The sequence below is a fragment of the Acanthochromis polyacanthus genome, chromosome 7 (assembly GCF_021347895.1).
Source record: "Acanthochromis polyacanthus isolate Apoly-LR-REF ecotype Palm Island chromosome 7, KAUST_Apoly_ChrSc, whole genome shotgun sequence".
NCBI classification, from domain to species: Eukaryota; Metazoa; Chordata; class Actinopteri; family Pomacentridae; genus Acanthochromis; species Acanthochromis polyacanthus.
The window spans coordinates 21400387-21416285 of record NC_067119.1 but is presented as its reverse complement, the minus strand read 5'-3'; the positions used below and the strand labels follow the sequence as shown (position 1 = coordinate 21416285).

The window sequence follows — 15899 nt, the reverse complement described above, 5'->3', positions numbered from 1 at the left end:
AATTGGATATGAAAAAAACAGCAAAAAAACCCTGGCATTTAAAATGCATTTAAAAGCCTCAAAATGTGTCAGTGAGATTGATGCAATTAAACCTGTTCTCAGTTGCAACTGAACCAAATTTGTTGCAACAGAAATGAAGCACAGTGAATGCTGCATTTATTTTAGTCATGGTATCACTAGGTGGGATGTTCAATTAATCTGCCATGCTTGGCAACCTGTGAGTGTTTCTAAGGCAGATGGTTTGATCCTGGAACAGGAACCTCCAGGGTGTAAGGGCTTAATTTAAGCTTTCTTTAAGGCAGAAATAAATACACTCAACAAAAATATAAACGCAACACTTTTGTTTTTGCTCATATTTTTTATGAGATGAACTCAAAGATCTAAAACTTTTTCCACATACACAATGTCACCATTTCTCTCAAATATTGTTCACAAATCTGTCTAAATCTGTGACAGTGAGCACTTCTCCTTTGATGAGATAATCCATCCCACCTCACAGGTGTGCCATATCAAGATGCTGATTAGACACCATGATTAGTGCACAGGTGTGCCTTAGACTGCCCACAATAAAAGGCCACTCTGAAATGTCTAGTTTTACAATGTTTGAGCAGAGGTGTAGGGGAGCTGGTGTGCTCAAGCTGCAGTGAACTGTGAAGGAAGGTTATAGATAGATGCAGGGGCCTCATAGATCTGCATTTCCAAAGAGGGAAAAGTGTGGAGTTACAAATAAGCTGTTATATATTGGGAAACAATCATCTTCATGGAAAAAAACTTCTACATACGTCACCCTGATACACAAATGATTTTTTAGGGGTTTTGATCAGTCACTGGACAGGGACTTCAAATCTTTGTTTTTAGAGCTCTAAACGGAGATCTTTTCTGTAGATTTGTTACAGTCCATGTATCATCTAACTGAAGCATATTTCAAGCCTCTGTAGGTTGACATTTATTTTCTACAAAATGAAAACGTATTAAAAGAACATATGCATGACTGACAGTATAAACACCGAGAAACATCTCTAAGGCTGTTTAAGCACCAGACATAACAGCAAATATTCAACATGTCAATCCAGTTCTGTCAAAGTACTTACACTCAACAAAAATAAATGGAGACGGCCTTTGGTAGAGAAATGAACATTCAATACACAAGCAACAGCTCTGGTTGACATTCCTGCTGTCAGCATGCCAATTGCATGCTCCCTCAAATCTTGCCATATCTGTGGCATTGTGCTGTGTGATAAAACTGCTTTCCACTACACAAAAAAGTGGTAAAATTGGGACAATTTAGCCATCCAATTTTGAACAAAGACTACTGTTACAGAAAGCCCCACCCCACAACCTAGCAGGATAGCTTTTTTTAAAGGTTTGCTACATATTGAACTCTAGCTGTCTGAATCTGTGTTTTCGAGGCTATCAGTACACTACAGCTTCAAGGTGGAAATGCTCAGCCATGGCATTAATTACTTGTTTTTCTCATGATGTGCCCCTGTATGTAAAAAAACATCCTATGGAAGGTCAAGAAAAACGCCAGAACAACTAGATTTCTATTTCTATTGCATCTTGAATTGGCTGCAGAACAAGAAGATTCAGGATTATACTTCTTACATAGTATAAATAATAATAAAAGGTGTCAAGCAGAAGATATGGCAACAAGGAAGACTTTCAAAGTGCTACTTTTTCTTAATGCATTACCATGTTTCAGTTGTGTAGCTTTGATTCAAATTAAGTGTATTGTTTAATATTACTTAATATGTCAGATTTCAGGTTCTGCAGATTTTGTGCGGTTTTAACATGAAAACTTTGGTAAGTCCTGCTCATGTTTCTTGTGTTTGCACTCTTCAGATTCAACTTTGACATCTTTCACACACTTCACACAGTTTGTCTTTTTCATTTTATTGCATGATATTCGGCCTTGCTCTGCTTCAATCTCACTTCATCAGAAACTTGGTTTTCTTTATTTCGATTTGACATGCTGTTTGCTGAATAGACTCATGCCTTCAAATACCATATGTATGCACAAAAAAGGGGGGAGGGAAGGCACATGGTAAATGCACCAGACTAAAAAGTTTATTGTTGGGGGAGAAAAAAGGCTCGGCAGCACAGGCCTCTGACAGCATCAGTGATAGTGTAACATCTCCAACACAAAGTAATCCTCTCACTCTCTGTCATCATTTCTGTTGTTTGTGTTCACTGGGTTTAATCACATCAAGAATCCTGGGAGAGTTTTATCTTACAGCAGTGACTACTACAACTCCTTGTTTGCTATGTGTTCACTCAGTTCCATTGACAGTGACACCATCTTCTACTCCATTCACTGCTGAGGCTTTGTCTTCTGTTCCATTGGTTATGACTGGTTTGGAAACAACAGCTGCCCAGGTCACCTCACTCTTAAGGACCGATGGGCTAACAACGGTTTCCTCTGCTCCATTTATTTCACCATTTTCCTCAACTGCATCTGACTTCATCTCAACACCTTCATTCACCACCTTAACCTCTACATCTGAAGCTGCTCCCTCACTTTCTGCATCTGTTTTCTCCTCATGCTGGTTTTCCACTGCTGACTCCACCTCATGACCATTAGCAGAAACTGTAGCAGCGCTCTCCACAGACACTTCTTCCACTGGCTGCTCCTGTTGGCTCTCGCTGGTATTCTCCGCTGCTGGGTTTCCTCCATCCTCGGCTTCCTTCCCGCATCCTGTTTCTTGTTCTGAGCTTTTCTCTTCTCCGTTCACAACCTCTGAGGCGGCAGGCCCATTAGGTGGTATAAGTCCCAGCTCCCTCTGCACTGCAGCCTTTAGCTCAAGGTGTTTTTGTTTGTACTCCTGGAGACGGTCACTATTAAAACACAACAAGGCAATGAATGGGTTTCTATATCAGGTAAAATATAGAAATATGCAAAATTCAATTCCACATGACCAAATAGGATGTGACAGCATCATTTGCGAGTCTGCACATGGTTGTCATTTCAGTTCTCTAAAAACTGGAGTTCCTCATTTTTATATACTTTTTCTTTCTTTTTAAATCACACACACATTCATACAGAACAACATAAAATATGGGCACTTGGGTACATAGGTCTATATGGTGGCACCTAAGTCACAAGAAATGTAGGACATTCTTTGGGTCCCTATTATAGAGTTCAGCAACCAAATTTCACATGCTAAGTTTATTTTTCAAAACCAAAGTACACTATATCTTGGTGTGAAAATATGTACTATTTATTTTGTTTGTTGTAAAACCATCTGACAGTATACTGAGATTGGATTTTTACCGCCTGGCAAAACTGCGTTTTCCGGAAGGTATTGTTTTCAGCTGCATGGTCTTGCTTGCTTGCTTGTTTGTCTGTAACAATTTGGTTTCCGCACGATAGCTCGATAAAATATTGATGTAGCCTCACCATATTTGGTACACAGGTGTACCATAATAAGACACAGGTCAAGTTCGCATTTGGTGACCGTGACCTCATTTTCAAGGTCACAGGGGTCATCTTTGTCGCTGGGCGGTCCAAGTTTGGCAAAACTTCTTGTGTTTTTTAAACCCAAACATCCGTATTAGTGTCCAAAGTCCAGAATCATTCATGTGTCACCACATTGCTTCAACAAGCTTTGAGAGAGTTTATATATACAGTTGTGAACAAAGGTTTGCATACACTTATGAAGACCAGTCTTGAATTTCCAATGACTCCTATAACTCTTCATGATATAATTACTGAAATAAATGTGTCTTTCACAAAAAACAATCATGACTCTTGTTTTTGTCATGAATTTATAAATCATTTGGAAATGTGATACAATTTGCCGGGTCATTAATATACATACAGCAAAGGAAGTATTTGGTTTAACTGGTTTGGACATTTTCACATCAACTGCACACTTCTGGTAGCCATCCACAAGGCTCTCTGGTTGTACCTTTGATTGCTTCTCTTGACAGAGTTGGTGCAGTTCAACGACATTTGTTGGTCTTCTGATACTGACTTGTTTCCTCAGTACAGTCCATAAGTTATTTATGGGGTTTAAGTCAGGATTTTGAGGAGACCAGTCTAAAACCTTAATTCAAGCCTGACTTTAGCATTTCTTTATCACTTTTAATGTGCGTTTGGGCATTGTCTTTTTGGAACACCCAACTACATCAAAAACCTAATCTGATTGACAATTTTAGGTTTTACTAAAAAGCACAGAAGTAATCCTCCTTCTCTGTGTAAAACAGCAGTTCTACAGGCATTTAAACAGCTCCAGAGCATAATACTGCTGCCACCATGCTTGACAGTAGACTTGGTGTTCTTGGGATTAACGGCCTCAGCTTCTCTTCCCCAAAAATGCTTCTGGTCATTGTGGTCATACAGCTCAATTTTGTTTCTTCTGACCACAGATCTTTCCTCCTTTAGGCCTTTTGCATAGCAGCTTCTCAGTCCATTACAATGTAAAACACTGTGGACACTGACACCTGTGTTCCAGCAGCTTCTATTTCATTCCAAAACTGCTTTTTAGTTTTTCTTGGTTGATTATGGCAGTTACACAATCGTGCCATGCACTTTATACTTACAAACAATTGTTTGCACAGATGATTTTGGGATCTGTAGGTGGTTTGAAATGGCTCAAAGTGACTTTCCTGACTTGTTCAAGTCAGTGATTTGCCTTTTCATTTCTACACCGAGCGCTTTAGATTGTCCCTTTGTAATGTTTGTGGCTAAGTTTGATGAGTGTATCAACATACTTTACAAATTTACACAGAAAAGTCATTAGTTGCTGCAAGTAGCTGTATGTTTAATTCTTACCCAGCAGATTTGGTCATTTTTCAAGAGGACCTATAAATATATAAATTATTGAAGAGAAGGAACACACAGTATATTGCAGTGCAGATTTACCTCTGTGCAATCCTCCTGATCCCTGTGACCAGAACCATCTGCTCCAGAATGGTCTCTGTTGTTGGGCTTAGACACTGAGAACAGACAGAACCGGTAGATCAAACACACTTTCCTTTTTTCTTTTTAAGTCTGGAAAGGGTTATGCAATGCACATGAGCTCCTGCACATACCTCCACAGTTTGCTCAGAGCAGTCAGCTCCTGCCTGTCTCAGAGTGCGTTCCACCTTCACTGCTTGCTTGGTTATGGTGCTCAGGAACTCTTTGCTGCAGCGTGTCTGTGCGTGATCCTCTCCAAACTAGCGAGGAAGATAACCATAAGATGGCATGCACACACATTCAGTCCATTTTATTTTCTCAGTGTTGTGTAGGTACTGACCAGTGAGGTGAAAGCAGTGAGGGCCTCTTTCTCATGAGTCATTGCATTTCTGTAGTCACCCTTACTGCACATCCACTGAGCCAGCAGGTGCTGACTGCACAAACAAGAAACCAGGGAGAGGCATGGTGAGGATTTGGAAACATAACAGATCAAAGTCATAAAGTCATGGATTTTTATACATCATATCAGTGCAAGTTAAAAATGACATCTTACTTGAGAGCAGTATGCAGATCTGTGGGGCCAAAGAAGGAGGTGTTAAGTCTTAGAGCGTTCTTGAGGAACTGCCCTCTCTGCTCTTCTGTCAGCATCAGCCCAAGACAGCTCTGCAAGAAAACAAGGAGAGGAATGTAACGTTTAAACAGTGGATTTGTACACGTTTTTTCTTTCATTACACTGTGAAAAGCTTCGGTTCTGAGCTTGTGGTGAAAAGCATTTCAGACAAAAGTGACTACTAAGTTGGTGCAACCTACATCCAGCGCGGCAGTGTACGGATGGTCCTCTCCATGAACTGCTAGCATTAGTAGACGAGCTCTGAGGAGACACTTCTGAGCCAAGGCGGTCTCCCCTCCAGCATACATATACACCCCCAAGAGGGCCTACGGATAACACAACAATATTAATCCCACGTAACTCCTGGACAAACTCCGATATACAAATGTGTGGTGATACTCACATATTGCTGGATGGTGTTTGGATGATCAAAGCCAAGAACCCTCTCACTGATCACCACTGCTTTCAGCTGGACACTGCGAGCCTTGACAACATTACAGCAAAGACAAGAAATTCATATGCATGTAGGATTAGAATACACCCTGAAACTAATGCAGACACACTGACCAATTCCGGAGTATTACAGCACAACAATGGTCTCAGGTGCATTTACATGAATTAAGTAAAATTGGCAATATCCTCGTGTACAAATACAACATTCTGAGTAAATATCTGTATTATTCTAATTTAGCATTATCACTTTATTGCATTTAAAGTCTTAAAAGTTAAAGCAATCAAGAAATGCATCACTAATTTCTAGAATCATATCATATACTTATTTTTTAAGATAATTCACTGGTTATTAATGGATTGACAGGTAAGTAGCATCATAATATTGAGGTGTGGATGATTTTAACTAATTTGTTTATATGTATATAAACTGTGGTTATGGTACTCTATAACAATGCATTTGTTTAAACTAGTTGCTGAAGCTGTCAGTTAAATGTAGCATTGTAAAAGGTACATTTCCCTCAAACTGCTATGTAGTACAAAACAGAAGGAAAAATCGAATTTTGTACTCTATAGGGTACTTTAAATTGTGCTGAAATAAAGTAACAGTTATTAATTTCTCAGTCACCATCCACTACCGCAAAGAAATTGTGTTTCTTCTTATGAACAGAATAGCTGTGTGTGTGTGTGTGCTATTCCCACCTCAGCTGGTTTCCCCTGCAGGAAGGCCACTCTGGCAAACATGCTGTGGCAATAACAGGCTTCGGGCTGCAGATCGTCACACACTCTACCAAACAGGTAGGTTGCTTCTTTCAGGTGCTCATGGGCCTGATCCAGCAGACCTGCAGTTGCAAGTTTAATTTTGGACAGAATGAATTCCTATTTCTTAAACAAATTCATGTTCATGAAATCACATCATCTGTTCAAAAACGTATATCAGGCATTAAGATTACAGTTTGTTGACCTACCCTTCTGCATAAAGTTCAGTGCAGTACGGTACGCTTTTGAAGCATCCACAGTCGGCATGTGAATGTGCTTCACGACAGGGAAGATGTTGACGATGTCGTCTGGACCAATGGGAGCTTTGTTTTGGTTGTCGAGGAAGTAGTCTCTCAGTCTCAACTGGTGTGGACACAGAATCGCCACACATCAGTTAACCTTTTAATATACAGCATTTCTTTATAAGGCTTCACATGGCAGCTAATTTTCATTGTGTTAAAAAACATTGCTAATATACAGTGATTTACTGGTGATTTATAAACCAGGCTGATAACACACTAAATCCATATTTCAGATGTTTTACCTGCACTCCTGTCTTTAAACAGAACTCTCTGAGCAAGGAGAGCTTCTGTAGGCCGTATTTTTCCACCAGGTGGTTGGGGCCGGAGCTGTCACAGAGAGAAATGACAGTTGCAATAAAACTGACACTCAACCGCAGCCCAAATTACAGATAGAATCTGTGAACAAACAAATTCTGTATCTTCACCCCAGGCAGTCAGAGACGTTATATGTTTCAACAGCATCCTGGCAGACCAGATTCCACAACTCGGAGCCGGTGAGCGTGCTCCAGGGCGTGCTTTCACAGGCCCCGGCACCAGCCCCTCGGCCTCGCCGCCTTGACTTCTTCTTGCTTTCCTCCCCTACAGAGGTGGGCGTGAAGTGGGGAACCAATAGGCAGTTGAGAAAGTGACTGACAGCTGCAGAGACACTAGGAACATCGACACCCTGCAAAGACATGACGGGAGGCTGACGTTTAATCTTTCTGGAGCATGTGGACCCAAATGTGCAACTTTCAGGTGTGTGAACTTATAACTGAGAAGGAGTTCTCATCACAGACGTCTGTTAAGTACCTGGAGGAAACTGTTGAACACTCTTCTTGATGAGCGGATAAAAATTTCACCTATGACCGTCCTCTGATGAAGAAACAAAAAGGGATGATAGAAAGCACTGTTAAGAGAGCAGTCACATTTTTTAAAAAAAAGAGCAATTCAAGTTTGACTGCTTTTAAAGTAACAAACCATTATATGCCTCAGGCGCTCCTTGTGCTCTGACTGGCTAATAGCCTTGATCACATGACCCAGGTACCGCAGGTTGATGCCTCTTTTGCGTAGCTCCTGTTTGAGAGAAGCTCCGTCCATTGGTGCCTCGTTGCTTTGTAGACAGTGCTGAACCTGCAAACATACATGCATGCATATTGTGGGTTTCTGTAAATTTAATATAAGACATGCCCGTCACAGTGTGTTAACAATGGATCCTCTTACAAAGGCTGGTATCTGGTGTGTGATGATGAAAGCTGCAGCCTCCCTCAGCAACCTCTCTTGCAGCTTCGTTGATTTGCTTTCACCAGGAGGAAAAGATATCCCTAAATGTGAAGCCCAGGTATGAGAGTCATCAGATTGTATTCTAATAAAAGATGTTAATGAGTGTGTTTGTGTATGTGGTTGGTGTGTATACCTGGAGAAAAAACATTTGGGTTAAAGCGCATCTCAAAGATGATGTCACTAACTGAGCCCACGTCTTTGCATGCAGCTCGTACTGCCTCAGTGGCTCGAGAGTCACCTGCAAGAACAAAAGCAATTGTCCAGTATAAAATGTGAAGTACTGGATGTATTAATTACAATTTTAGCTTCCCCTCAGTTAGACCCACTAAACCACTGCTTACCAGCTGTTGCACATTCTTCAAAGCCTCCATTTTCATCCAACTTCTCCCTGACATGCTGAGTGAACTGGGAATGTCTAAAAGAAACAAAACAGAATTTGGACCTCATGATTCATTTTAAAAACAATTTTAAAAGCATTTTCTTACATGTAGAACTCACTTGTGCTGGATGAAGGCCTGCACCAGCTCTGGCGTCAGTCTACAGAGGCCGTGAGGGAAGCTGTTTGGAAGCCCAGAGTTTTCATGATAACTCTCTGCCCAGCCGTCTTTTACACAACCCTTCTTCTCTTCATCCTCATTGCAGTTTGCATCACTCTCCTCCTCTCCAGTGACTGACTGACCTTCTGTCTCCACCTCTGGACAGAAGTTGGCGTCAGCTGGGAAAGTCCTGAACACGTCCAGTATGTAGAACCTCCCATCGGCCCCCAGCAGCCCCTGAGCATCCACTGAGGTGAACAGCGGGACCTTGTGACCGTTGGGTGCCACAACAACATGCCTCTGGAGGGAAAGAGATTTGGCTGCATGAGCCAAGAGTGCAAGTAGCTGTCTGCGTTGGCTGGACTCCTGGGGTCCGGCATTTACCCCGTAAAGCAAACCTCTGAGGACAGAAGGAGAAAGACAATTAGCAGCTCAACCACAAAAATGTGGAACAAATCTGGTCATAAAATAGGTCCACAGGATGTACCTTGAGGCAGGAGTGGCTTCCTGCTCCTGCTCTGAGCCTTCCAAGCCGGGAGCCAGACCCTGAGCAGACAGACGCACTCCTCTGTAGTCGACCAGGGCTGTAGGTAGAGTGTGCAGCCCCTGCAGTCCATCTAAGTCACTGTAAGCCTGTACACCTTTAAGCTCCAGCCTCTGAGCGGCCCTGCAAGTAGAAGATGGATTTGACTAACCAGCACCACTGAAAAATGAAGCAAAAACTATTTTACAACCCAAGACCATCTCGTCATGGTCTTGGGTTTTGGTTTCTCGTTTTAGTGACTCATTCCTGTGTGTTTTCCTTTTCTGCGTTTCTTGTCTCTCTGTTTGTGTAGACTTCATGTCCCTCTTCATTTCCGTTTCATTTTGAAATTGCCTTTCTTCATGTGTCCTTTGTTTGTTTTTTTACTTCTGCTCTATGTCCCTCTTTAAAACCTCTTTTGATTGCCTTGATTAGTTTTACTTGTATCTTATCTCCAGAATCAGCTCTGAGTCTGTCAATAGTCTTGTCCCTCCATCTGTCTTTGTCAGTTTGACCTGTTGCCCTCCTATTTGGTTACTTTCATTCTACTGCCAGTGTCTCCCCTTGCATCCTAGTTTGTATTTTTACCTGTAGTACCAGCCACCCCTCATTCATCCTATACGCCCAAAAAAGTTTTTTCTAACGTTTGTTCTTTTCCCCAACCTGCCTGCTGTGCCTGCACTTCGTTTTTTTCTGAACTCTTGACACTTCTGACACAACATGGGGCCTTGGTGCACTTCAATAAAGAGCGAATGTTCTTACGTCCATAGTATCTTTTTGTGCTCTGCTCTCACCTGCGTCCTCTTTCACCACCAAACATTGCACTTGCTGCCCCCTGGCTCATGAACAGGCCACCCCACAGGAAAGCTGGGTCCTCTGGGTTTCCATTTGCTGGCTCAACAAAGCCGTCAACCACCGTCTCTGCCCCCTGCATGACAGCTCTCACAAATGCACTGTTTACCTGAGAGATAGATAATGAAAAAAGAAATTAACCTTGTGTAAAAAAAAAAAAAAAAAAAAAAAGAATCTTGACCTGTCCTGCTGCTGCTTAAAGCTAAATTACAGCCTTTCTGGTTACCTGCAGCAGAGCTCTGTCTCTCTGCAGCCTCTCCTCCAGACTTCCTTGTGGAAGATCTCTGGCTGCTTGTAACTCCTCATTCCAGTCTGGAGCCTAGACATCAGACATACAAACAATGGCATACATAGTTACACTCAGTGTAATGGCCAGCGGCAAACTGCTGCCAGCAACAAACAGCAGTCCTTTATTGTAAAGAACCTGTGTTGCTGCCTGTTCATCCAATCCCAGTCGACAGAAGGTGTTTTTGTGAGTTCGAGAGGCGCAGGGAGGCCCGAGCCAGCTCAGGGTGTGGTAAGGGGTGGGGATCATCTCTACTGGTGTTTGCTGAGGCCTGAAGGAAGAAAGAGAAAAAGCTGCAGACTTCACTTACAGTCAATTTTAATGGAACATTTTTCATGATTGGCATGTTGGTGTATAATTTACTGAATGTACGCCTCATCTAACCCAGCTGTTGGGATTCTGATAAAGTTCTGCAGCATTCAAGCTTCCTTTATAAAAAAAAGCAATATTTTTACCTGTTTTTGAGTGTGGTAAAAGTTTGTCTGAAGGCAGGACTGATGTGACAGAGCAAGTCAGTGAAGCAGTGAAACACTGAGGAGGACTGTGCCGGACGAGGATCAAACACATCTTCTGTAGACCTGTAGATGATGAAGAAGAAGGGAACAATGCTTCATGATTGAACTGAAATGCTAAACTATTAACTGTATGAAATGCTTCATACATAGGTGCCAAAACATGCTGCAGATGGACTGCTGGGTACATTATCAGCCACAATCAGTACAACAGACAGTATTTTGATTGAATATCATGATCATTTACCTATTCAGGAAGAAACCTTTTGGACATGATGTGATGTCACAGCGTTTTCCCTCTATTGTCACCACAGTGATGTACAGAAAGTCTCCCTGCAGTTTTCTGTGTCCTGGAGGTGGGTTCCAGCAGCTGAGAGACAGATCCCTCAGATGTCTGGGAGCCTGACGGACAAATATGAAGCAACAGAGAGTCAGTGTTTGGGTGAACTAGCCCAGCATTCAAACAGACTCCAGGTATTTACGCACTTCTGTTTGGGAGCTATGAGGCAGCAGAGCCATGAGCGGCCTCTCTGAAGAACCAGGGAGGAGGTACTCAGGTGGTGCTCCATCTTGGTTGGCTGACTCTGTTTTCATGTTGCTCAAAGAGCGTTTCAGGCTCTTTCCACTCGGCAGACCAGAGTCTGCACCAGGAACAAGGACAGATTTTACCATGAGTGAGATGCCTCTTTGTGTCTTTGTGTGGCCTTTCTTGTCAAACTGCACAGTGTCTACCTGGTGTTTGAGTATGTGTGAGTGTCTCCAGCACACTCGGTGAACGTCCTTCTCTCAGAGCATCCTGAGGTCCAGAAGTTCTCAGCAGCTCCAGGACACGAGCCAGATGGAGCCTGGCTGAGCGGGAAGTGTAGGGCTCTGGAAAGATGGTAACGTTAAATTTAGACTGAACCTCTTTATTAAACTCACAGTGATATGGAAACTATTTAATAAAGAGTATCTTATTTAGAGTTTAGTATTACAAATGTCATGACTGAATATAAATCAGTCAGAGATGCATAACGAATGACCTACAGAGTAATTTGTTTCATTAGTTCAGCAATTTGAGGGAGAAAAACTGTCTAATTGTTTGGCACATAGCTGTAATCTCTGCAACAATAAATCTCTATGATCATAAACCCTGCTAGGATGACTCAGGAGAGGTGACTCACCTGTTTATATTCAGCTGAGAGAGACTTAAGTGTGTGTGTGTCAAAGTGAAAGGGTGATCATGTGATTACAATGTGGATATGAATATTCTTACAGTAATCCAAAATAATTTTGCTCTTACAAATACAAATATCAAAAAATCATGCAGTAATTAAGTAAAAGACAGTCATGAAATATGGTAATGGTAATATCATGAAATTAAGGAAACGAAAGTTTTTTTTTCTTTCTTATATGCTGAAAAACAACTGTGGTAAAATGTCAAGTAAGAACTGTTAGGACATTAACTTTATAACCTCCCCAATAAAACCTGCATTCATGGTCTCCTTTTGGTTTGCTAATGCATGCTACGTCAGTAAATATGAACATATTTGGTAATGTAGGATTCAGCAAGTCCTTGACTTCGCAAAACAGTTTTGTTTTTCTTTTTTCACCAGAGCAGGGTAGACACAGATGAACCAAAGTCTTAATGATAACTGTAAGTTGAAAGTTACAGGACTGCAAATGCTAATTTACTGTTATGGAAACTTTTTTAAATTTTAGATGGGATAATATTTCAGTGTTGTACTGACTTCAAAGGCCCACTGCTCTTATTTCTGTATCCTTTTGTGGTTGTCTGACATGTTCACAAGAAACTTTGGGGGCTTTCTTTCATGCAATCATGCACAGGGTCAGAGTGATTCAGATTCTACAGCCATTTTAATTCAGGTTTGTAATATAGGGCATTTTTACTTCAGAACAGAATTAGAGTGAAAACCGCTAAACCTAACTTGAATGCACTGCTACAGCATGCCATTAAATAGAATTCCAGAAAAATAAAAAATATTTTAGACTGAATTTACTAAAAAAGCAATGCTACCTTCCACCAGGCGAACAATGGTTCCTGCCTTAAGGCCCTTGAGGCTTTGCAGCTCTGCCAGAGGATCCAGAGTGGTTCCAGCCAGCGCCAGTGACAAGTTGGAGCGTGGAGACACCTCATTCCTCGAAAGCAGAGCCATTACTGCATCTTGAACAAGCCAAAATCCATGCACCTGCAGAGATGCATGCTTTAACACACCACGCAACGTCCAAATACAAGGCTGGCTGTCAGATTAAAAGTCAGCTATCTACTTGTGAGGATAAAAATGTTAAACTGACATCGATATGTTGTTGGAGCTCAGTGTCCATCATGTCATTATCACTCATCTTGAGCTTTAAAATCAGAGGGGAAAATGTCTGAGAGAAACAGTCTGCTTTTGTACCTGCAGCTCAAATGGCTCGACTCCGGCTCCCTGGATCTTCATAGAGAACGATGTGTCCTCATCTTGCTTCATACCAGCAGCATCATTTCCACCAGTCTGGCTGATTACATCTGTTTGAGGGAGAAATCAGAGAAACACAAATGACTGAGGATAATCACAAAGTCCTGCTAAGGACAAAGCAAATAATCTGAGTTGTTTTCCTGCCTTCCGCTCATTACATACCAAGATAGTTTCCAGCTCACTGTGACTCTGAAAACTTGTTGTTACATAAAATATGCGGATAACAGCATAAAAGAAAGAATGGATTCTAATCACGGCTTATTATGGTCAGATTCCATCTTCTGTTCTTGCTGCTGGATTCAACAAAAACTCTAATCTCCTCCTAAAATTATACTGAGCCGGGCTGAAGAGTCTGTGTGTGTGAGAGTGCCTGAGGCCCAGAGTGAATTTATGCAAAAAAAAGAAGAAAGAAGAGAGAGAGAGAGAGAGAGAGAGAGAGAGAGAGAGAGAGAGAGAGAGAGAGAGAGAGAGAGAGAGAGAGAGACAAAGAAAATGAAAGTGGGTGTGTCCACCTTTTTACAAACACTTGCAGAACAAGAGGGAGAGCAGGACTCAGCGTGTTCCACAAACTTAAGTGTGACTAAACCTGTTGAATTTGCCTACTGGCCCTCATGTCATCTCAGGGTGAAGTGAAGGGACAACCACACCCAGCACTGGCATGTAGAGACAGAGTGTGATGACACAAAAACTGACAAACCTAAAGCTTGGCAGTGGACCATGCAGGCTTGCATCAATGCATGCACTTACTGTGCATATAACACCTTTGACTTGCATACACAAAGCCAGAAATCAACATTTTTATCTGTGGTGACTGTCAGTCATTCTATAATAAGTCCTCAGTTCTTGCTGTCAATCTGGGTCTACTTTGCTCCTGGAAGACAACCAAAAAATAGCAGTTTGCGATTGGCTGCCAGGGAGCGTCCCCACTCTCTGCAAACTTCCATCCACACCTTCTCTACTGAAGCTGCTTCTGCCATGTTACTGCAGAAAGAGCACTGTTTCCACTAGTGACAAGTTTATTTTGGCATTGATTTCTAAAGCTGGCTTGTACAATAATCAAACAAGTAAGAAAAATTAATTCACTATAATTGGAGTAACCCATCAATCAGAACGCTGCGCTCACAGATTCATGCAATTCTTTGGGGAAAACACCTCTAGGCAATCTAATCTGGAGACAGGCCAACACACACTCACCTTAATTCAGTCATTCTGTTTTGCTGAAGGGGAGTGGCAAATGTTAAGGCAGGTTAAGAGGCCCACTTGATAGTGTGGCAAAAGCAGAAGTTAGTCATAAAGTGGATAACAATAATGTAGAAGGTTTTTATTTTGGACACAGAGAAAGAAAAGCTGCGTAGTTTCACATTAAATCTATTCTTTGTCCTTCTTAAAGGATCATAGCTGACAATAGCTTTCGGGGGATTCCAGCTGTAACAAAGCAGAGCACGTGTCTGCCTGAATGAAAGTGTCATCAAAGTTACAAAATACACAGCAGATTCTCGCAGAAAAGAAAGAGCAGCTCCGGCCATGTCAGAGTAGCAGTTCAGTGCTAAATCTCCCACCCTCCACGCATTCTCCAGCGAGGGAGGCACCCAAAAAAAGAGAAAAGCAAGAGGAAAAGTGCAAAAGAGAGCCAGAGTGAAAGAGAAGCAGAGCAGAAAAACAGATCACAGTGATTCCTCACCAGTCTTGCCTTGATTTCTTCCTCCTCCTCTTCTAACTTTGTCCTTCATGGCTGCGTCTTGAAGTTTCTCTAAAGTTGTGTTCTTGTGTTTTCACTTCTCTGTGCTGGAAGCTGTTTCCCCGCAGAGTCTTGCCTCAAACTGCTGGAAGACTATAGAGGAGAGGAGTGGAAGTGTGCAGCTGGACTGCCTGAGAGTCCGGCAGAGTGAAAGTAAACTACTGTGTGTGGAGGACTGTGACTCCTGCCTCTCTCTACAAGGCAAACTAAGCTTATCCGTTCTCCCTGTGTGAAAAATAGCCACACCCTCCTATTGCTCCACACAGGCTCATTACTCTGTCTGTCTCACACTTTGTTGGACTGGGTGTGTCTATATGTTGTAGCTCTACTCTCTCTTCCTTCCCCTGGCCCTTTTCACTCCTCCTTCTGTAAGCCCTGGAATCAAAGTGGGATTTAACAACACAGCGTTTGTTGGTGTTCTGACTCCAGTCAACTGACCACAACACTTTCAGCATTAAGCTTTTCATGTTAAATGCAGAGATTAATGTTTACATATGTTTAAATGACATCAAATATTATACTTAAACTCCAACCCTGTGCCAGTGTAGTAACAGCTTCCATAAAAATTACAACAAAGCTATTGTTAATTAACCTTTCACAGATAGGCGTGCCTGTGGATGATGTTGCTGAGAGGCTTACACCTACTACTCTGACATTTTAGTTATACCTGGACATATTTCTGTGCAGACAAGTATTAAGAATTTTGGGTTTG

General features: G+C 41.9%; 1 protein-coding gene across 1 annotated transcript; it reads right to left on the bottom strand.

The window, feature by feature from the left end:
• Positions 1-1872: 1872 nt before the first annotated feature.
• Positions 1873-15488, bottom strand: si:ch211-166a6.5 (clustered mitochondria protein homolog). The gene is made up of 28 exons (XM_022197863.2): positions 15131-15488; positions 13390-13499; positions 13008-13179; positions 11723-11860; positions 11477-11631; positions 11238-11392; positions 10934-11056; positions 10617-10749; positions 10419-10511; positions 10135-10301; positions 9305-9484; positions 8780-9217; positions 8623-8696; positions 8415-8519; positions 8222-8322; positions 7979-8131; positions 7811-7873; positions 7447-7685; positions 7264-7348; positions 6929-7082; positions 6663-6802; positions 5914-5994; positions 5711-5836; positions 5454-5563; positions 5241-5334; positions 5035-5160; positions 4865-4938; positions 1873-2835 (listed from the first exon to the last, which is right to left on the bottom strand). The coding sequence occupies exons 1-28, from the start codon at positions 15177-15179 to the stop codon at positions 2271-2273; spliced, it is 4203 nt and encodes a 1400-aa protein (XP_022053555.2). The 5' UTR covers positions 15180-15488; the 3' UTR covers positions 1873-2270.
• Between the last annotated feature and the right edge of the window lie 411 nt (positions 15489-15899).

Coding starts and splice junctions, on each gene's coding strand:
- si:ch211-166a6.5 (XM_022197863.2), bottom strand. CDS start 15,179: ATGAAGGACAAAGTTAGAAGAGGAGGAGGAAGAAATCAAGGCAAGACT. Junction 11,393..11,476: donor CTCATAGCTCCCAAACAGAA/GTGCGTAAATAC, acceptor TTTGTCCGTCAG/GCTCCCAGACATCTGAGGGA. Junction 4,939..5,034: donor GCTCTGAGCAAACTGTGGAG/GTATGTGCAGGA, acceptor GTCTGTTCTCAG/TGTCTAAGCCCAACAACAGA.